We start from the raw sequence: 23,222 nt of genomic DNA, 5'->3' as shown, positions 1-23,222 counted from the left end.
TATATATTTAAGAAGTTATTGATTTGCATGTTTATTAAGCATCGTTTGCTAATACATGATAAATTTTATAGAATAAAAGGTGAATGTGCATTAAAGGTTCATTTTAATGAAGATGAAACATAAAAATGAGTTGTGTATGACAGTCTCACTTGATATCCAGAGGAGAGTTTGCAAACCTAAACATCTGATTATTTCTGATTTCAGAGATGCCCGAGTGGTAAAAGACATGGCAACAGGAAAGTCTAAAGGATATGGCTTTGTCTCCTTTTTCAACAAATGGGTGAGCTCAGTTAAAAAGTGCATGTGTGGTGCTTTAATACCAAAGGCTAAAGATACTCATTTTGTTTTAATAATTATCTTTGATCTGCCACTTGCTCATTTCACTGATAATTAACACCTTCACAAGAGGGTATCTTTTTTCCCATTTGGTCATTTCTTCAGCATTTATTTAGCACCTGATACATGCAAAGTACTGATAAAATGTTTACAGAATATAGAAAGTCAAGATGTTTAAATTATCAGCCAAAGGTAGATATTGAAAATCTCATTTATTTATTTAATTCATGATCTCTCTGTTTATATTCTCATGGTAATTTAAAATGTTTTCTATTTGCTTCATATATATGAATATAGCTATTGATTATTAATATGCTATTTTACTAAATTCTCTTATTCATAGTAATTTTCCATTGGTTCTTGTGAATTTTTAAAATATAAAATCATATTACCTGCAAATATATATATATTTTTACCTGCAAAAGAAAGTAACTGATAGGACGCTTAGCTGGCTCAGTCAGCAGAACATGAGACTTTTGACCTCAGGGTCATGAGTTTGATCCCCATATAGGGTACAGAGATTACTAAAAAAATAAAAAAACTTAAAAAAAAAAGGCAGTAAAATGTTCCAATGGGTGGGGACTTTTTAGAAATTATATACTAATGTATTTGAAAATATCTTCTAATTTCTTTCATTTAACAATCATTTCTTAAACACATTTGCATGGACTTGAAATTTCTGGGTTTTGTGGAGAAAAGGAAGGATAGTTCAGTTTGTCAAATGAGAGGTGAGAGTAGGATATACACAGAAGGAAAAGCCTCATCCCCTGTATATCAGGTAGATAAAATCTTTGGTGTGTCCTCCATAAAATGTAATCATGTCCTGCTGTTTTAAAATATATATATATACACACACCATGAAATCTTACCATAGCCAGTACTTACAGAACAATAAAAGGAATCTCTATACATACTGATTATAGAAATACTTCTGTGGTAAATTAAGTGAAAGGCTCATTTGTGTAAAAAAGGGGAGTGTGTATTTTTTAGGTATATGTATTCCCCTCACAGGTATAAACAAAAAACTTGCTGTACAGTTTTCCTCTTTGGGGGTTGGAAGTGAGAGGCAAATGGGGGTCAGAGTTGGAAGCTTATCACAGTATTGTGCTGCTTGAAGTTTGAACCTTATAAATGTATTATAAATACAAATAAATGATTTACCTCTTTTAGTGTGATAACTCAAGGTTCAAAACAGTTAAATGCCAGAGGTATCAGACTTCAAAAATACAGGGGTAAATGATGGACGAATATATATGCACTGGAGTATACACTAAGGTCTCGTTAACCTTAGATTTTATTGTGTTGCTTCTGTTAGGACTGACATTTGCCAAAGATACATTACAGAAACACTGCTGCACTTTCTGTGTAAGAATACCTTAGGGGTGGGGGATGCCTGGGTGGCTCAGTTAGTTAAGTGGACTGCCTTTGGCTCAGGTCATGATCCCAGAGCCTCAGGATCAAGTCCCACATCCCGCTCCCAGCTCTGCGGGGAGTCTGCTTATCCCTCTGACCTCCCCTCTCATGCCCGCGCGCGCGCTCTCTCGCTCTCTCTCTCTCTTTCTCTCTCTCCCTCCCCCTCAAATAAATAAATAAAATCTTTTTTAAAATTAAAAAAAATAAATAAGGGGCACCTGGGTGGCTCAGTGGTTTAGGCCTCTGCCTTCGGCTCAGGTCATGATCTCAGGGTCCTGGGATCGAGCCTCTCAGGGTCCTGGGATCAGACTCTCTGCTCAGTGGGGAGCCTGCTTCCCCCCCTCTCTCTGCCTAGTTCTGATTTCTCTCTATCAAATAAATAAAAATCTAAAAAATAAATAAATAAATGTGTTGTATGGGGGCACCTGGGTGGCTTAGATGGTTAAGCATCTGCGTTTGACTCAGGTCATGATCTCCAGGTCCTGGGATCAAGTCAAGTCTGGCTCCCTGCTCAGTGGGGAGTCTGCTTCTCCCTCCCCCTGCTCTTGCTGTCTCTCTCCTTCTCTCAAATACATAAATAAAATCTGTAAAAAAAAAAAAAAAAAGTGTCGTGCAGCATAGTTTTCATCCTTTCAGGAAGTGAATGAAAAAAATCCCATGTATTAGAATATTGGAAGAAAACTTGGAAATGATTAAGGATTTTGAGAGCTGAAAAGATAAAAGCTCTGCCATCTACATATCCCATCTACCAATTATAAGGGTTTTATTTCCTGTGAAATGAGAAAATAAAAACCGACAATATTACTGGTTTCAAAAGCTTTACTGTTAATCATAACAAAATATTTAGCAAAAGTAGAAAAATACTTCATGCAGTGGGTTGATAGCCGCAGTTAATGTGAGCTCCTTGGAAGATTGATATATAGGATTTTAATGATTTGTGTTATGTTGGGGAAATAGGCTTCTGTGGACTAAGAACTAATTTTTTCCATTTGAGATTATGACATATAGGTCCCTGCTATATAGAAATCACTAATGCATAGAGTCGGCAAAGAATGTCTGTATATGGCCTCTGGAGTCAGCCAGAGATGGATTTGAATCCTCCCATCCAAGTACTAACCAGGCCCGACCCTGCTTAGCTTCCGAGATCAGACTAGATTGGGCGCGTTCAGGGTGGTACGGCCGTAGACTGGATTTGAATCCTAATAGCCATCCCATGGTAGGGTAACTTTGAGAAAGTACTTTAATGTCCTCAGTTCACATTTTAGTATCTATAAAATTTGTTTTATGTGATTGGCAGCATTCTGGTGTGGTGAAGTGCCCCAGCCCTACTTGTGGCTACTCTCAACTCTCTTGCCTGTCTTGCCATGTCAAGCATGCTGTGGGCAAATTCCAGTATTGGTGGAACATAGCTTTTCTGCTTACTCTGAAGTAACAAAATTCTGCTAAAGAAAAACTGAGTCAGTTGGTTTTGTTTCTAATTTAATGGTTAACATGGTAAATGAGTGCATGGTACTATCTTCGCAAACCTGTTTCTTTAGTGTAAATTTGAGTTCCCATTCTTTGTTACAACTGTTTCATGCCCCCTCCTATCTCCTCAGTATTCCTCTTTTCTCCAGCATCACCCCAAAGACAAGATTAATGCCTTAGTGAGAAAACAGAAGCTGTACAGGAATTCCCTCAGCTTTGAACCATCAAACCTACATAGAAATCATCCACCTTCCTCTTCTGTTACAGTAGAAGAAGTGTCCTTCCTGTGGAGGCCAAAGCACTTAAAACTGGGATCTTAACTTTTCTTGCCTTTTCAAGGACCTTGTTCCTATGCTTATTCTTTTTTTCCCCTACTATACATTTATTGAGATATAATTCACATACCATAAAATCTACTTGTTTATATGTACAATTAAGTTGTTTTTAGAATGTTTATAACGGATGCCTGGGTGGCTCAGTGGGTTAAAGCCTCTGCCTTCGGCTCAGGTCATGATCCCAGGGTTCTGGGATCGAGCCCCACATCAGGCTCTCTGCTCAGCAGGGAGTCTGCTTCCTCCTCTCTCTGCCTGCCTCTCTGCCTACTTGTGATCTCTTGTCTGTCAAATAAATAAATAAAATCTTAAAAAAAAAATCAACTCTTATGGAGTTGAATTTATAAATTAGAATGTCTACAACTATCACAATTTTATATTTTTATCACCCCAAAAAGATACATACTCTTTGGCACTCACTGTCCTTTTCTTTCTATACCCTCTTCTTCAACCCTGAGCAACTTTTTTTTTTTTTGAGGGAAGGCTAGGGAGGGAGATAGGGAATCTTTTTTCTTTTTCTTTTTCTTTTTTTTTTTTTAAGATTTTTATCCATTTATTTGACAGATCACAGGTAGGCAGAGAGTGGGGGAAGCGGGCTCCCCACCAAGCAGAGAGCCCAAAGCGGGGCTTGATCCCAGGACCCTGAGATCATAACCTGAGCCACCCAGGCCTGGAGAGAGAGAATCTTAAGCAGGCTCCATGCCCATTGTGGAGCCCCACACAGGGCTTGACCTCATGACCCTGAGATCATTACCTGAGCCAAAATCAAGAGTTGGACACAACTGGCTGAGCCACCCAGGCACCCCTGCCCTGAGCAGCTATCAATCTACTACTGTATCTACTGTTACTAATCTACTACTACTGTAGATTTTTCTGTTTTGAAAATTTTCTTTCTATAAATAGAATTGACTGATATGTTCTTTGGTGTTCTCTTGCCCTGTGTCATTGGTTTTTCCCCTCTCCACTGGATCGTTCCTGTGAACGAAAAAACATGTTTCGGGACACCTGAGTGGCTCAGTGGATTAAAGCCTCTGCCTTCAGCTCAGGTCATGATCCCAGGGTCCTGGGATCGTGTCCTACATCAGGCTCTCTGCTCAGCAGGGAGCCTGCCCCCTCCCCCCGCCTCTCTGCCTCCTTGTGATCTCTGTTTGTCAAATAAATAAATAAATAAAATCTTTTTTAAAAAAAGAAAAAAGAAAAAACATGTTTCTAGTATGTATTAATCAAAACATGCTTGGGGTACCTGGCTGATTGGTAGAGGATGTGACTCTTGATCTCAGGGTTGTGAGATCAAGCCCCATGTTGGGCATGGAGCCTCCCTTTAAAAAAAACAACAACAACAACAACAACAAAAAACACACACACAGACTTTACCCGTATCCCTTTCCTATGTATCTCCCCATTTCTCTGCTGTAATTCAGAATCAGACTTCTCAGAATGTTTGTCCATATGCTTCCGCTTCTTCGTCTCGTATTCACAACCATACACACACACACACACACACACATCCCATACAAAATTTTCCCCCTCTTTTATCAATAGTTGTATTAGTTTCCTAGGGCTGCTATATCATAGTACCATAAACTGAATGACTTAAAACAAGAGAAATTTGTTCTCTCAAAGTTCCAGAGGTAGAAGTCCAAAATCAAGGTTGTCACCATGGCCGTGCTTCCTCTCAAGGCTCTGGAGAATTCTCCCTTTGTACTTTCTGACCGTTGTCAACAATCATTGGTATCCTTGCTATCCTTGGCTTGTAGCTACATCATTCTGGTCTCTGCCTTTGTTTTCACATGGCCTTCTTCCTGCTGTGTGTGTCCACATTGTCTTCTCTTCTTACAAGGTCATCATTCATACTGGATTTCCCTAATCCAGGATGATCTCACCTTTTTCTTTAAAAAAGATTTTATGTATTTATCTGACAGAGATCACAAGTAGGCAGAGGGGCAGGCAGAGAGAGGGGGGAAGCAGACTTCCCGGTGAGCAGAGAGCCTGATGTGGGGCTTGATCCCAGGACCCTGAGATCATGACCTGAGCCTAAGGCAGAGGTTAAACCCACTGAGCCACCCAGGTGCCCCTTATTTAAAGATTTTATTTATTGCTTGCGTGGAGGGGTAGTGGGAGGGATGGGGTAGCTGGGTGATGGACACTGGGAGGGTATGTGCTATGGTGAGTGCTATGACTTGTGTAAGACTGATGAATCACAGACCTGTACTCCTGAAACAAATAACGCATTATATGTTAATACCAAAAAAAAAAAAGATTCTGCCTATGAGTGAAATCACAGTAAAGATTTTATTTGAGAGATGAGAGCATGAGTGGGGTGGGGAGGGGCTGAGGGAGATGGAGAAGCAGACTCCCCTCTGAGCAGTGATCCCATTGTGGGGCTCTATCTCAGGACCCTAGGACCATGACTTGAGCCAAAGGTAGACACTTAACCAACTGAGCCACCTAGGTTCCCCAAGATTTTATTTATTTTAGAGCATTCATGAGTGAGGGTAGGGGCAGAGAGAAAATCCTGAAGCAAACTCCCTGCTGAGCATGGAGCCCAAAGTTTCGGGGATTGATCCCACATCCCATGTGATCACAACCTGAACCAAAACCGAGTTGAACGCTCAACTGACTGTGCCACCCAGGCACCCCTAGAGTGATCTTAACTAATACATCTATAAAGATCCTATTTCCAATTTGGATCACATTCACAGTTGGGAGCAGGTGGTAGTTAGGACTTTATTTCAATTTAAGGGACACAGTTCAACCCACAACAATAAATATGTCCTGGAATTTGAACTGGTAAGTATGGTAGACAATGTTGGTTTCTTTGTAAGAATTTGCAGATCCTTTTTATTTGTCTTAAGACTGGCCTTTAGCCTTGAATTTGCCTGTTCATTCTTTCTAGGTCAAGCCCACATACACACAAATCAGAATTGTACCTCATTTACTTTTCAGTTCACTGTAAGCTGGCTTTTGTTCTCACTCTTTACCAACACTACTCTTTTTTTTTTTTTGAAGATTTTATTTATTTGACAGAGAGATCACAAGTAGGCAGAGAGGCAGGCAGAGAGAAAGAGGGGGAAGCAGGCTCCCCGCTGAGCAGAGAGCCCAATGCAGGGCTCCATCCCAGGACCCTGAGATACTGACCTGAGCTGAAGGCAGAACCTTAACCGACTGAACCACCCAGGTGCCCCAATATATTGCTTTTTTCAGATATGTACCAAACTTTCCTATGAGAACACACTTTGCAGTGCTTTTCTTTCCACCAGGGCTTTCTTCCCTGGAGTTTCTACTTGGCTACCTCCTGTTCCTCTCAGTTTCAACGTAAATGATAGATTTTAGAGAGACCTTCTTTAATCATGCTGTCTGAAATAGATCCCAGAGCCCATATTCTCTAGGTCATCCTTTTGTGTTTAATTTTAAAAGGTTTTTTTTGTTTTGTTTTGTTTTGTTTTTAATGTGTTAGAGTCCACAAGCAGGGTGATTGGCAGGCAGAGAGAGAAGCAGGCTCCTTGAAGGCAGCCTGACACAGGGCTCCATCTAGGACCCTGGGATGGTAACCTGAGCTGAAGGCAGACAACCAGCTGAGCCACCTAGGCACCCCAATCCTTTTGTTTGTCATGGCATTTACCACAATTTGTAATAAGTTTGTGGCCCCAAAAGAATGTCAGTTCTGTGGCAGCAGAGACCACGTCTGTCTCATTAACCAGTGAATCCTTAACACTTAATCTGCTGCCTAGAACATTACAGCTGTTCGGTGTTTACTTGTTGGATGAATGAGAAACCAAATACTGTTATAAGTTTGTTGGATTGTGTAAAGTGAGATTTTTATCCATAATAGCCTGATTATTACATGAACTTTATAACAGCTATCTCATAAGGGCTCTGGGGCTCTTAACTTTTTCAGGTAGTTAACATTCCTGAAGTCTGATATCCAAATAAAAGAAAAGTAATTTAAAAACACCATTGCACTTTAGGAAGCACATTGTATATTGTGTATTTTATTTTGTTTTATTTATTTATTTATTTATTTTTAAGAGTTTATTTATTTATTTAACAGGAAGAGAGATCACAAGTAGGCAGAGAGGCAGGCAGAGAGAGAGGAAGTCAGGCTCCCGCCGAGCAGAGAGCCCGACTCGGGGCTTGATCCCAGGACCCTGAGATCATGACCTGGGACAAAGGCAGAGGCTTTAACCCACTGAGCCACCCAGGCGCCCCTATATTGTGTATTTTTTTTTTTTTTAAGATTTTATTTATTTATTTATTTATTTATTTTATTATTTGACAGACAGAGATCACAAGTAGGCAGAGAGGCAGGCAGAGAGAGAGGGAGAAGCAGGCTCCCCGCTGAGCAGAGAGCCCGACTCGGGGCTTGATCCCAGGACCCTGAGATCATGACCTGGGACAAAGGCAGAGGCTTGAACCCACTGAGCCACCCAGGTGCCCCTATATTGTGTATTTTATAAAGCATTTTCATTTAGTAGACATTTGTGAAAAGCAGCTGAATTTTCTCTACTGCGAATAGTCTTTCAACATCAACTAATGGTAGCTTCTTTGTCATTTCTAATGTTGTGCGGAACAGGATGCGGAAAACGCCATTCAACAGATGGGTGGCCAATGGCTTGGTGGAAGACAAATCAGAACTAACTGGGCAACCCGAAAGCCTCCAGCTCCAAAGAGTACATATGAGTGTAGGTGTATTGGAGAAGAAAAGGAAATGTGGAATTTTGGAGAAAAATACACTAGATTTTAAATGTTAGAGCTGTTCCCGGAGACTTATTGCAGAAATAGATGAGAAGCAAATCAAGACTACTGTTGAAAATGTACTTAGTTTTCATTTTTGTAATTTTAAATAATAAATGATATTGTCTCTAATGTCAAGTCTCCTATTAAATAGAGAATATTGAGTAATTTTTTAGACATTCTTGGGGGAGATTTAATCCTCAAATGTATTATGTATTATGTAAGCATTTTGGTTAAGGTAAAAATTACCATTACAGTAGTATAGTTGATGGCTGCTTTTCTCTTTCTGATAAATTCATTATTTAATGAATTTAAAATATTAAACTTTTCCCTCCCCAGCAAACACCAAACAGCTATCATATGATGAGGTTGTAAATCAGTCTAGTCCGAGCAACTGTACTGTATACTGTGGAGGTGTCACTTCTGGGCTGACAGGTATGGGAGCCTTACCTGTGTGGCATTTGAGGTTAATTTTTTAAATGAAAAGCTTAATGTCTGTAGGATTTTATATAACTTGCTTTGGTTTGTTTTTGTTTTTGTTTTTGTCTAACAGAACAACTAATGCGTCAGACTTTTTCACCATTTGGACAAATAATGGAAATTCGAGTCTTTCCAGATAAAGGATATTCATTTGTTCGGTATGGGTGCTTTTAAAAAAAAGCTTTTTCCCTAGAAATCATTTTGAATATTTCACTTAGTAGTATTCTTAAAAATTTAACCTTGATTGTAAAGAAATAGAAATTTCTCTAGCATTTAGCAACATTTACCACTGTGTTTTAGCGGCTCCCTCCTTATAACCACAAGATCAATAAAACATTCTCTATTAGAGGACATTTTTTCAGGACTAGAAGATTTGGGGGGAAATATATGGAAGAAAGTACACCATGTTACTCTTTCATGTGAAGTGCCTGTTTTACCTCAGGCTCAGCTTGATTTTTAAGAATAGGTTTTATTCATAAGTACTTTAAACAGTTTATATTGCTGATTCTTAATATTCTTTTCAATAGGTTCAATTCCCATGAAAGTGCAGCACATGCAATCGTTTCTGTTAATGGAACTACCATTGAAGGTCATGTGGTGAAATGCTATTGGGGGAAAGAAACTCTTGATATGATAAATCCTGTGCAACAGGTGAGAGGGTTCTTTACTTTGGACAGTAATTGCTGGGCTAATAATAGATTATTTTAAAGTGAAATTATTGATAATCCTTGTTAATAGTTTCTAGCTAAAATGATAATACATAAGGGCTCTTCCTACATGTATTATAGTTTTAGAGTTGTAGTGTACCTAATGGGGTATTCAGGCTTTTTTCTTAACACTTGGTAGATTTATTCACATACTATTTGGAGAACTCACAAACGTGTTTGACTTGGTTGAAACAAAAGCTATAAATATATTTAGAGCCTTGGCATTTTTTTCTAGATTTTGCTGCTTTTGTTTTTCCCAGCAGCTTTAGTGATTCAAATGTGATCCCATAGATTTCTGTGAAGGGGCGCCTCGGGTGGTTCAGTCAGTTAAGCATCTGACTTTTTGGTTTTGGTTCAGGTCATGATCTCAGGGTTGCGAAATCAAGCCTTGGGTCAGCTCTGTGCTGGACATGGAGTCTGCTTAATATCCCCTGTCTTGCATGCTCTTGTACTCTTTAAAAAAAAAAGTTTTCTGTGAAGAAACTGTAAGTGGAGCATCAAGATAGGAATAAGAAGATCCCAAACTATATAGGCTATATATCTTTCTTAGGTAAACTAAATATAGGAATAAGTAATCCTTTTCTGTCTTCCCTATCTAGTTTAATTTACAAAACACTTAAACGTTGTACTGAGTTTGATATTTATTACTGGGACATTACCTACTCCCTTACAAAGAGTGTGCCATTTAGAGCATCATATAGAGTTACAGTAGTATAACCTCACTCTCTCTTTTTTTTTTTTTAAACTCATTCCTCTTTTAAACTCTTGTTTATCCTTTTATTTTAATTGCACTGATGGCCTAATGTATTATCCCTATATATTTGTGATATATCACAAATTGTGGTACATTTGTGGTACTGTATGTGTACATGTAACTTCAAATAATACTAAATTACTTGTTACAATTTTACTTAATAGCAGAATCAAATTGGATATCCACAAGCTTATGGCCAGTGGGGCCAGTGGTATGGAAATGCACAACAAATCGGCCAGTATATGCCTAATGGTTGGCAGGTACCTGCATATGGAATGTATGGCCAAGCATGGAATCAGCAGGGATTTAAGTAAGCATATTTTCTCTTTTCCCTTTTTGTTGTTAGCCTTTGAAAAAAGAACTTAGGAAGAGACTTTAAATAATTAGTAGCTAATGTGGTCCTCTGTCTAAAGCAAGTTTTAGCCTTTGAAGGACTTAGTTTAGAACTGTTTTTAATACATAGTTTTAAGTGTATTTCTTTAAAAGTTTATCTGGAAATGTGCTGCTCTGGGGCATAACCAGTATTAAAAGAATTTTGGTAATACTTAGTAATGAATCAACTAATATTTAGGTAAAAAAATAAGAGCTTAATAACTGCTAAGCTTTTTACGTGACTACTGATCATTCAGCCATTCTTGGATACAGTTATTTTGATGCTTGTGTTTTGTTACGCTTTTTATTTTGTGCGCTATAGGGTTTCTTCACACATTGTTATTTGGACACTTCTTTATACACCTTGAATTATGAAACTTAAATTTTTGAAAAAGAAACTAAAAATACTTCGTAGTTTTTATTTTAAGAGAATTTTATATTTGTGGGCTGCCTGGCTGGCTTAGCCATTAGAGCATAAGAATCTTGATTTTGGCGTTGTAAGTTTGCACTCCATGTTGGATGTAGAGTTTACTTAAAAGTAAAATCTTTAAAAAATTAAAAGAACCTTATATTTGTAATGTTGAAAAATATTATGAGCTTTCATATGCTAATAGGTGTTTTAATTTTTTCTTTGAGTAATGTAAGTGGTAGTCTCTCTTGTGCCAAATGATCAAGTTTCTTTTCAGGTAGTGACTAGTTCAGTGTATGTCTAACCCAGATGCACAGTTTTCCTTTCTGAGGTCAGAAATGACTTTTTTCTGAATTCAAAGGGGATAAATGTAAAGGGTATTTTTTTATTTTTTTAGCTGTATTAAACCAACAAAATCAAACTGCACAAATTAAACCTATGAGGATGCTTGTTTTTGAGAGAAAAAACTTTTGCCTTTGCTTTCCCTGGCATAACCATTATTCTCATATTTGGGCTTAAGTAAAAGTATTTTTTCCATGTATATGTTATTTTTTCCTTGGCATTACATTTTATTTTAACCAGTGGATTTCCCCTCCTCTCTGCTTCTTTCACATTTTCTACCAGTCAGACACAGTCTTCCGCACCATGGATGGGACCAAATTATGGAGTGCAGCCACCTCCAGGACAGAATGGCAGCATGTTGCCTAATCAGCCTGCAGGGTACCGAGTGGCAGGGTATGAAACCCAGTGAAAAAGGACTCCATAATCTAAAGCCAGTGGCTTGAGGCTACAGGGAGTGTAGTAAAGCCGTGTTTACTTAAAGATTTATCAAATCAGTCAGTGCAAATGTCAGATACAATGTATTTATTTAAAAGATTCATTTTTTAATCATGAAATTACTTATCATCCACACTGTTTTAAAAAGAAACAAGATGCTGGATGTCTGCCAATTTTTGCCTTCATTACCTTTTTTGATAAAGTTTCTCAGATCCTTGTTTCAAATACAAATGCAGGGATTGCTGCCACTTTTTTAAAATTAAGAGGCAGAAAATTGCACAATGTTGAACTTTTTTCCACTAAAGTAGTGTGCAGTTCTAGTTTGCATTCCTGATATGATTTAAAACATGTAATATAAAGATGTCAAAAAAAATGAAGAACCAAAACTGTGCAAAGTCTAGAAGTTCTTTGTAATCTTCAGCTTGTGCACAATTCTGTTTTAGGTTTATTTTTTTGTTTTTGTTTTTGTTTTTTTAAGACATTGTTTGAACTGTCCCATCTCCACTGTTTCCCTTCAGGGTTTTAAAATATAAATTATTAGTTTACATCATTTTTGTAACTACATTTTTCACAAATTTGTCTTGCCTTATTAAATTTCTGTAAAATATACTTAAATGGGAAAAAAATGATGTTCACTTAGATTGAAAACTTTTCTCAGATGGATTGATAATTGCATTCATTTTGTGTTTTATATGAGAAGGTGCCTCAAGAATTCCCTCTTGGATTTGTTTAAAGGATTTTTATCTTCTCTGATAAAGTCTGCTGTGTACCAGGAAATATAAAAACAAAAACTTGCTACTCAAGAAAATCTCTGAAATGTGAGAAGTTCTTATGAGCCCGTGTTAATTTCATGTGTCAATTTCTACATTTACATGTCTTGTTTCATTCTGTAAAATGTTTAGCAATTTAATATTTTGCACAGTTAGCAAGCTTTGTATGTCATTTCCTTCTTAAAGGCATCATGCAGAGTTGACAGGAGATTTCTAAGGTTTTAAGTTGTTTGCATGTGAATATCAAATACACACTTTGGTAGTCTTTGAATACAAAGTCATCTGCTCTTGTTTTTCAAGAATTTTGAGACACAAAGTTGTATGTAAAGGAATATATTAATTTGCCATTTTCTAGTTATATTTACTCAAAAAGAGTAAATCAACTTAGTTTTAATATGTACAAATGACAGCTGTGAAACTGTAGAATATCCTATATCAGGCTTGGAGTTCATTGTGAACTTCAAAATTAGCCTGAAGGACCAGCCGGGCAAAGCATTTTTTAAATGTTCAGAGGCCAAAAGATAAACAAACAAACAAAAAAACCTTAAAATCCTACCTCCTTAAACAGCCTTCAAAGAGGAGAATCCTCAGTGCAATCATTATTTTGATTCTTTTGGTACCTGTTTCCTGGAGTTCCCAATTTTTTAATTTTGGGGTGGCTCCGAGCATTAAGAGGTTTAATCTTTGATGGCATTGTTCTAGTTTTGAAATTTCTAGTACATTTCAGAGTCTCTTAGAAACGTTGTGGGAGATTTTTGTTTTGTTTTCAGTGAAAGTCACAAACTTTCTTCTTCCTTTACTCACAAAGGGGAAGAGTCCCCAGTATACTTATTTGGATGGTTTGTTGTTTTTAAGACCTTCAGAGAGCTCCTAGCATTTAGCAGCAGAAAAGGCCTGTGAAATCTTAAGTTTCCTGGCCTTGTCTTTTCCAGGTAGGAGCAAATTAAACTGGTCTCTAAAGCCAATATTCATGTAAACCAGAGCCCAGGAAAGACAGCTCATAAGTGTATAATTCTCTGGAGCTCAATTCTATGCAGTTGTACTGATGTTTCATTATGTCACTGTGTATTTTTAAGTGTTGATACATTAAATGTTGCTTTATGGAAGATGAGTAAATTTTTTAAATACTTGGGAATTTTATTTCCTTGTTAACGTCTACAGATCAGGGCATGCAACCAGAAGCAGCTTAAATGAAATACTCAATAAAATATCAGGAAGCTATTTTTAGATTCTTCTGGTTTATGTTTCTATTTTAGGACCCTCATTATTTTTCTTACTCAAAAATATTTTATTTCCTGTACATCTATGGACTGCAGGGTAAATTATTTGGGCATAAGTAATTTAAGCAAAAGTATAGTTTTTCTTTCATTTTGGCTTTCTCAAGTAACACTTTTTATTAGCCAGTATATTTTCTTATTGCACAAATCTTAAAGTGTATATTAACTACTTTTTGAGAAGAAAGTGGTATTTCTCAAAAAGTTACTACTGAACAAATTGACATTTCAGGAACATTGCTAACTTTGGTTTAAATCTTACTCCTAGTGTTAAAATCATTTAAAGATTTTTTTAGTCTAAAAATGAAACTGGTATTACTATCAGGTGAGGAAATTAAAGTTTTTAAAAATGGTTTCATTCTCTGCAATATGCATTCAGATTTTACTATAATATATCTGGTACTGTAAAGAACCTGAAGTGATTCACACTTTAATGGGTCATTAATTCAGTATTCTTTGCCCTGTTTGGATATTAAAGTTCCTTTATGTTTTCTATAACCTGTGGGATCTTCTTGCAGTGATTATTGTGTGTGAAAGATTTTTCTTTTTGGTTTAACCATATTATATTCACTCAGGTATTTGTTAGATTTTTTTTTAACCTTATTCCAGAAACCATGGTTTGCATTGAATTATGATTTAATACCACAAAAGAATTGGCATTCTGTAGATTTAACTCATTTTGAAACCAGGATCTCATTTTCCTTGTTGATACTATTTCCCTGTTAAAGATGAGTTCCACATTGTAGTTTTATTCTCCTGTTTTGTCCCTATGCTTGCTAATTTTCCTTTTTTATGTGTGTTAGAGTTCAGTTGACATTTGAGAAGGCAGTTGGTAGGGATTAGATTGTATATACAAATAGAGTTAGGTTTACTAAGTGCTCTTGAAGTTATGGTTAAATTAGAAAAGTTAAGTGTATTTGTAGGAATTAAAAAGCAAACCCTTTAGAGGCACCTGGCTGGCTCGGTTAGTAGAAAACATCCAACACTTGATCTTGGGGTTGTGAGCTCAAATCCCCACGTTGGTGATTTCTCTTTAAAAAAAAAAAACAAAACTTTTTTTTTTAAGATTTTATTTATTTATTTGACACAGAGAGAGAGATCACAAGTAGGCAGAGAGATAGGCAGAGAGAGAAGGAAACAGGCTGCCTGCTGAGCAGAGAGTCCTATGTGGGGCTAGATCCCAGGACCCTGAGACCATGAGGCGAAGGCCCTGAGACCTGAGGCGAAGGCAGAGGCCTAACCTTCTGAGCCAGGCGCCTCGCAAACAAACCTCTTTCAATGACAGATGGTTTCTTTCTTTCTTTTTTTTTTTTTTTATTTGACAGACAGAGATCACAAGTAGGCAGAGAGATAGGCAGAGAGAGAAGGAAGCAGGCTCCCTGCCGAGCAGAGAGCCCGATGCGGGGCTCGATCCCAGAACCCTGAGATCATGACCTGAGCCGAAGGCAGAGGCTTAACCCACTGAGCCACCCAGGCGCCCCAATGACAGATGATTTCTAAAAACAAAATCATTTTTTTGTAGGAGGTTTTTCCATTTTTTCCTATGACTGCATTTTGACTGTTAAGAACTGGAAGAAGCTACTTTCAAATCAACACATTTTGATTTAGGAGCCTTAATAAAACATACATGAATGTGTCTTGGTTGAATAGGATTTTGTATTATGGCCTCTGAAGTTGGAAGTGGCTAAAGTTCTGATAGTAATTCAACAAAAAAAAAGAAAAAGTGGGCATCCGACTCAGGATTACTGGGCTAAGAATAGGGATTAAGTCCAATTTTACTAATACTAAGTAAATGAGATTCCTAGCTGCTTATCCTTGTTCAGCTCTAGGATTTGGAGGATCCCTATATGGAAAAAATAAACAACCTTTGAAAGAAAAGACAGATGCTGACATTTGAGGGTCCCCACCAAAAATAAGCTGGCCAAGAATCCCCTTATAGTTGAGAATGACAGTCTTAAGAAAGCCCTGCCCAGGTCTTCCTGGGCAGGTCTTCCAAACAGGTGTTCAGCGCTTAACGTTTAAATAAAGACAGCTAAAGATCACCAGAAATTGGGCACCTGGGTGGCTCAGTTGGTTAAGCGTCTGCCTTTGGCTCAGGTCGTGATCAGACGGTCCTGGGAGCGAGCCCTGCATCAGGCTCTCTGTCAGGGAGCCTGCTTCTCCCTCTCCTTCTGCCTGCCATAGCCCCCCTGTTTGTGCGCTCACTCTCAATCTGTCAGTCTCTCTCAAATAAATAAAGTCTTGAGAAAAATATCACCAGAAATTGAGGAAAAGTTCTTGAAAGATGTAAACAAAAAGCCAATTCTCAGGAATCCAAAAAACTTCTAAGAACTGTAATATTCTCAGATAATAGAAGGTACTTTAAGAAATTAGAACAGGAGGGGCGCCTAGGGGCTCAGCTGGTTGGTAAACGTCTCTGTCTGGATTGGGTCATGATCCCAGGGTCGAGGGATCGAGCCCAGCATCAAACTCTCTGCTCAGTGGGGAGCCTGCTTCGAACCCTCTCTCTCTACCTGCTGCTCTGCCTGCTTGTGCTCTCTCTGTCAAATAAAACCTTAAAAATTTTTTTAAAAATTAGAACAGGATACTAATAAAATGTCAGAAGAAATTAAAATATGAATACATTCAGTGAGAATGTTAAAAGGAAATGTTCTAGAACAGAAATCAATAAAAGTAGAGGGGGAAAATAAATAGGAATCAATTCAGGAGGTTTAAATACAACCAACAGGAGTTCCAGGAAGAGAACTGAGAAAATAAAGCAGTGGTTGAAATTTATTAGAAAATAAAATTTCTTGGGGCGCCTGGGTGGCTCAGTGGGTTAAAGCCTCTGCCTTCAGCTCGGGTCGTGATCCCAGGGTCCTGGGATCGAGCCCCGCATCGGGCTCTCGAGAGCCTGCTTCCTCCTCTCTCTCTCTCTGCCTACTTGTGATCTCTAACTGTCAAATAAATAAATAAAATATTTAAAAAAAAAAAAGAAAATTTCTTGATAAAATTATGAGTGTAAAGATTGAAAAAAGCTCTTACTAAATTAGCACAATAAATATTAAAGACCCGTAGGAAGGCACATCACTTTAGGACTTTTAGACTTTAGGACACCAGACATAAAGAGAATAAAATTTACCAGAGAGCAGAAGAATTGAGAATAATACTCAACGGCAACACTAGAAACTAGAAATCCATGGGGTAGTGCCTTCAAAAGTTTGAATTATATATCCAGTGATATTTTATACACACACTTGCACTGTCATGGGTGACCATAAAATAAAATTTTTAGATGTGCGACTTGAAAGATTCTCTTCCCTGAGTTTACTGGTTCTCAGGTACTAGATAAGCACCATAAAAATGAGAGCAAATAAAAAAATGTGTCTAGGAATTGGATCCAACATGGATCTATGGATAACAACTGTGAAGCAACTCGGCAGTGATTCAAGATCGATGGTCAGAGGGCTCAACTTGATCATCTGACAGTTTGGCTATGTAGATAATTACATAGAATGAGCCATTTTATAGTAGGGTAGAGGATAAGAAGACTTTGATGTTGGAAGAAAATTGGGCAGGTGAGAAGAGGCAATTGTCGGGAAAAGTTTCCTACCATTAAAGAAATATTCCCTTCCTGGGCAGAGTACATGTACTAAGATTTAAGTTTTCCTGAATTACATTGGTAAATATTTATAGTATTCCACTGCTTAGAATATTGTTGGATTTCCCCTGCCTATCATCTGTTTCTATCATTTGTTCTTAGTTCTTTTTATCTTTTTGTTTGCTTTTCTCATTTCTAATCTCTTGTTTGGTAACATGCTTTCTATGATTTCCAGACTCATTGTGCTCCTTTTAATTTAGTAATTTTTTAAAAGACTTACTTATTTTAGAGATTGAGAGAGAATGAATGAGGGGAGAGGCAGAGGGAGAGAGGGGATCCACAAGCAGACTCCCCACTGAGCGTGGAGCCTGATGTGGGGCTCCATCTCAGACCCTGAGAGATCATGACCCAACCAGAAACTTAAGAGTCGGCTGCTGAACTGACTGAGCCACCAACGCAGTTCTAGTCTTCATTTCTGAAATGGTTTTGTCATTTTCTGTTTCCTAAGTTAATACCAATTTCTGTTTCGCTTCAGGGACATATCATCCCTGCGTTGTTGGGGGGTTTTGTTGTTGTTGTTTTAATTTTAGTTCCAGTAGAGTTAGTTTAGGTGTATGGTATAGTAATTCAACAGTTCTATGTATTAGCGCTCATTGAGGTAAGTTACTCTCAATCCTTTTTACCTCTTCACCCATCAGCCCACCCACCTCCCCTCTGGCAACCATTTGTTTGTTCTCTGTAGTTAATGGTTTGTGTTTTTGGTTTGTCTCTTTTTTTCTTTGTTTTGTTTCTTAAATTCCACATATAAGTGAAATCACATACTAGTCAAATCATTTGTCTCTGACTTAATTCACTTAGGATTATACTCCAGATCCATCCATGTTGTTGCAAGTGGGAATATTTTATTCTTTTTCATGGCTAAGTAATAGTGTGTGTGTATGAGTATGTAAACCCCACATCTTCATCCATTCATCTATCAGTGGCCACTTGAGCTGCTGCCATAGATTGGAAGAGGGCATATATAGTTTTTGAATTAATGTTTACATATCCTTTGGGGAAATACTTAGTAGTAGTGAGATTACTGGATCATATGGTAATTCTATTTTTAATTTTTTGAGGAACCTCCATACTGTTTTCCACAGTGGCTGCACTGCTTGCATTCCCACCAGCAGAGATGAGGGTTTCTTCTTCTCTACCATCTCACCAACGCTTGTTCCCTGTGTTTTTTATTTTTGCCATCCTGACAGATGTGAGGAATTCTTGTACTTCTTAGTTGCATTTGTTTCATTAGTTTTGTTTTTTTTTTTTTTTAATTTATTTATTTGTTAGAGAGAGAGCGCGCGAGCACAGGCAGACAGAGTGGTAGGCAGAGGCAGAGGGAGAAGCAGGCTCCCCGCCAAGCAAGGAGCCCGATGCGGGACTCGATCCCAGATTGCTGGGATCATGACCCGAGCCGAAGGCAGCCGCTCAACCAACTGAGCCACCCAGGCGTCCCTCATTAGTTTTGTTTAATTCACATTGGATGGTTGGAGTATTATTTGCAGCTGCTTTGTGGGAACATTTTTCTTATATGTTCTCTCCAGGGAAACTTTAGGTAAGTTTTGCTATTTCATATTTTTAATTAGAGTATGGCACAAGTGCTGTGTTATCCTTTCCATTTATTTGTATTTGAAACTGTTAGGAGAATGTAGGAGAGGAACCCTGTCCAGTTTTCTCACCTCCCTCCTCTGGCAACAATGAATTATCTGTCTTGGGACGTGACTTTTTTCCCCCAGATTTTATTTATTTGTTTGAGAGAGAACAGGAGCAGGGGGAGCAGCAGAGGGAGAGGGAGAAGCAGACTCCCCGCTGATCAGGGAGCCTGATACAGGGCTCTATCCCAGGACCCCAGAATCACGACCTGAGCTGAAGGCAGACGCTTAACCGACTGAGTCACGCAGGCACCCCAAAAAGGATATCTTAATATAAATAATTGCTAAATAGTAAGGGGTGGTTAACTACTAAAAGGGGTAAAACAACCATTGAAGGGATCCAGAAGTCGCAGGTGAAAATGAAAGCAGCTACTACTTAATAAACAGTGGTCAAGGAGGGAACTAGAGATTTAGGAAGGAGAGCCCTGAGATTCTGACCTCTTCCAAGGGAACTTGGTTACCACAGAATGTGCAGCCTGACAAAGAAACATGCCAGAGGGCATGGGCCATAGCTGGTCGATAGAAGTCATCTACTGTTGCCAGAGAGCATGAACAGGCTGATGCTGGTCTATAGCAATGGTCTGTTGGGTGGGAAAACAGCCAGGGTCTCCAGATTTAGCAAATTAAAACATAATCCCAAACAGTGCAAGGAGTATACTTAAACTAAGCATTATTTAATTTGGTATTCTGTATATCACTGCTAGAAACATCTGTAAGCTGCTGTAGCCAAAGCTGCCAAGGATGCAGCTGTGAGGGTGCAGGCGGGGTGGGGGGGGAGTGTAGTCTGAGGATGCAGCTGGCTGGGACAGGTCCCAGAGACCCCTGAGGGGAGTGTCAGTGGGTCTCCCATACACTGATCCACTGGCACTGAATAAAAAGAGAATTAATACCATAAAGGAAGTGCTTTCCCATCACTATCCTCTTCCATTGTTCCCCCAGTGCCGTCTATTGACAAAGCCTAATATTGAGCCAACTGGCAAAAAAGATGTTTGACAAAACAAGGAAAAGAAGGGTGGGGTGGGGACTGAGACTCCTGTCATTCCCATGGCTCCTTGCCACCTATCTGCCTTTTGCCCACTTTGTCTTCAAGTTTCTACTTAAATGTCTCCTCCTCTAAAAGGCATTCCTTTACCAACAATCTAAATCATAAATCAGTAGCTTCTCAAATCTTACAAAGCTTTTTATAGCATTTATCATAATTTTTAATTAATACAGTTGACCTTTGAACAATACAGATGAGGACCAACCCTGTGCACAGTTGAAAATCTATGTATAACCTTTGACTTCCCCAAAACTTAACTTTTATTAGCTTACTGTTGGTTGGAAAACTTAACCAGTAATATAAACAGTTGATCAACACATAATTTGTATGTCATGAATATTATATACTGTATTTTTTTTTTAAGTAGGCTCCACACCCAGTGCGGATCCCAGTATGGGGCTTGCACTCACAACCCTGAGATCAAGATCTGAGCTGAAATCAAGAGTCAGATGCTTAACCGACTGAGCCACCCAGGCACCCCTATTCTCTATCCTTACAATAAAGGAAGCTAGAGAAAAAGCTATTAAGAAAATCCTAACTGGAAGGGTGTGGGTAATTCAGATGGTTAAGCATCTGCCTTCAGCTCAGGTCATGATCCTGGAGTCCTGGGATGAAGGCCCACGTCAGGTTCCCTGCTTAGCAGAGAATCTGCTGCTCCCTATTTCTCTGCCCCTCCCCCCACGCATGCTCACTCTTGCTCAAATTTTTAAAAAAAATATAATAGTATTGGGGTGCCTGGGTGGCTCAGTGGGTTAAAGCCACTGCCTTTGGCTGAAGTCATGTTCTCAGGGTTCTGGGATCGAGCCCCACATCGGGTGCTCTGCTCAGTGGGGAGCCTGCTTCCTCCTCTCTGTCTGCCTGCCTCTCTGCCTACTTGTGATCTCTGTCAAATAAATAAAATCTTTAAAAAAAAATCATAATAGTATTATACTGTAATGAAAAAAATCTACATATAAGTAGCTCCACACAGCTTAAAGGGGCCAACTGGTGTATTTATTTGTATGATCATATTTTTTAAACTTGTGTTCTTCACTAAACCAAAAGCTGACAGCTGTTTTCTTTAATACCCTGAATGTCCAGTACCTGCGAAATAATAGTTGCTCATACATGTTTGTCAAGTTTAATCAATTAAACTTTTCTTGTACAGTCTGATTTTGACTAAATGGGTTTTCTGCCATGTGCTGATGGTACTACCAGCTAGAATACTAGGTGTGAGGTGATAAAAGCTAAAACTAAAAGATCAAATCAAGGCCAATTCTTTATGCCAAGCCAAGTAATTTGAACTTTTTTTATCCTAAAGGTCCAAGGGATTCATTGATCTAATTTGTGTTTAGTCAAGATGTCTCCCAGGCTCTTGGCTTGAGCGAGCAGGTGATGGTGGGGCTAGTTACTGGGGTGGGAAAAGGCAGAGGTGCAGTTTGGGAGGGCAAGTAAGGCTAGAAGCTAGAGGGCAGGGGAGGAGAGCTTATGAGTTCCAGCCTTCAACATGCAGCCTGGACATGTGTGACATGTGAGTAATGATACAGAATTTAGAGGAGAAATCCAGGCTGAATATAGAGATGAGAGTCATCAGCATTTAGATGGTAGCTTGAAATCTGTGAAATGGAAATCACTCAGAGATGCTAAAGTGAGAAAAAAACTTAGGTCATCAGTGTTTAAGGGGGCAGAGGCAGAGAAGCTTGCAAAGGAGAAAGAGAAAGAGCTGCCTGATGGATGGGAGAAATACAGGGGATCCTTGACATTGCAGAAATCGAGGTGGAAAAACTTCAAGGAAATAGTAGTAGCCAAGTGTGTCAAATCCTGCAGGAAGGAAAAACGTAAGTGTGGGGAAGAAAAACAACACTGGGTTTAGCAATAAGAAAGTACCTTTAAAATGAGCATTTTCAGTGAGGTAGTGGGTGCAGATTGTGGACTACAGTGGGTTAAGGAGTGGGAGATGAGAACAGTTTAGTTAGTGCAGATTGGCTTCCTGTTCATTTGGCTATAGAGAGAAGGAAGGAGAAAAGGAGATGGGTTTAAGAAAGCAATATATCTCAATATAATAAATACGAATAAATTACAAAATGAAATGACCACCAAAAAAAACCCCTACCATTCAACCATCTGGAAGTATAAAACAGAAAGGTTCACCTCCTTTTTATATAAAAAGTTGGAACTACCATTAAAGAATGTGTTTTTGTATAGGTGTATAGTGTTTCTCTACAATACATAGAATTTGAAGTTTGGGGGATGCCTGGGTGGCTCAGTTGGTTAAGCGTCTGCCTTCAGCTCAGGTCAGGATCCCAGGGTCCTGGGATTGAATCCCACATGAGGCTCCTTGCTCAGCGGGGAGTCTGCTTCTCACCTGCAGCTTCCCCGCTTGTACTCTAACACACACGCTCTTTCTCTGGCAAATAAATAAATAAAATCTTAAAAAAAAAAAATTGAAGGACAGGTTAAAGAAACATGAATTGTAAAAATTATATTAAGTTGCCCTCCTGAAGACTGGTACCATTTTACACTCTAACCAGTGATGTCAGAAAGTAGTTATTTCCCCTCATCTTTACCAGCTGCTGACTGTTGCGCTTTTATTTTTGTAACAACCTGATGCATGTAAAATAATCTCTTTAATTGTATTATACCAGTCCAAGTAAAGTTAATCAGTTTTTCCATGATAATTGGCTATTGTATTTCTTTTCTGACATAATTGTTCATATTCATATTCTCTGTCCCTTTCTTGATTAGATTTTTAGTTTTATCAGGTAGGAATCCTGTATGTAGCTTGGATACTCACAATCCTTTCCGGAAGAGTGTACCCCATATCCAGGCCCCTCAAGATTAACTCAGTTTAAAATTAGGAGCTCACAGTCAAAAACTCCCAAACACATGAAGAACCGAGACCCAGGAGGGATTCAACAGAAACAAAGAGCAGCAGAATTTGACCTCCAAGGACTTCAGCCATTATAGTAATCATATATTAAATACGCAATAACTATATTTCATGTCTTTTTAAAGATTTTATTTATTTATTTGACAGAGATCACAAGTAGGCAGAGAGGCAGGCAGAGAAGTGGGGAGAAGCAGGCTCCCTGCTGAGCAGAGAAC

General features: G+C 38.6%; 1 protein-coding gene across 11 annotated transcripts in view; it reads left to right on the top strand.

Moving 5' to 3' along the window:
- TIA1 (TIA1 cytotoxic granule associated RNA binding protein) overlaps window positions 1-14,323 on the top strand; it is a 32,982-nt gene extending 18,659 nt beyond the window's left edge. For 6 of the 11 annotated variants that reach the window (XM_080813789.1, XM_080813792.1, XM_080813793.1 and 3 more), the window contains 7 exons: window positions 205-280; window positions 8,122-8,230; window positions 8,622-8,717; window positions 8,836-8,920; window positions 9,290-9,413; window positions 10,388-10,533; window positions 11,629-14,323. In XM_080813789.1, the coding sequence (XP_080669915.1) occupies window positions 205-280; window positions 8,122-8,230; window positions 8,622-8,717; window positions 8,836-8,920; window positions 9,290-9,413; window positions 10,388-10,533; window positions 11,629-11,755 (763 nt within the window). In that variant the 3' untranslated portion in view covers window positions 11,756-14,323. Of the gene's footprint in view, window positions 1-204; window positions 863-8,121; window positions 8,363-8,621; window positions 8,718-8,835; window positions 8,921-9,289; window positions 9,414-10,387; window positions 10,534-11,628 lie in introns of those variants that run through there. The other 5 variants (XM_080813791.1, XM_080813788.1, XM_080813787.1 and 2 more) reach the window with 3 other exon arrangements.
- The last annotated feature ends 8,899 nt before the right edge of the window (window positions 14,324-23,222 follow it).

Source organism: Martes martes, assembly GCF_963455335.1.
Source record: "Martes martes genome assembly, chromosome: 9".
NCBI lineage: Eukaryota > Metazoa > Chordata > Mammalia > Carnivora > Mustelidae > Martes > Martes martes.
The sequence above is the reverse complement of the archived record's forward strand: the minus strand, read 5'-3'. Positions and strand labels throughout refer to the sequence as shown.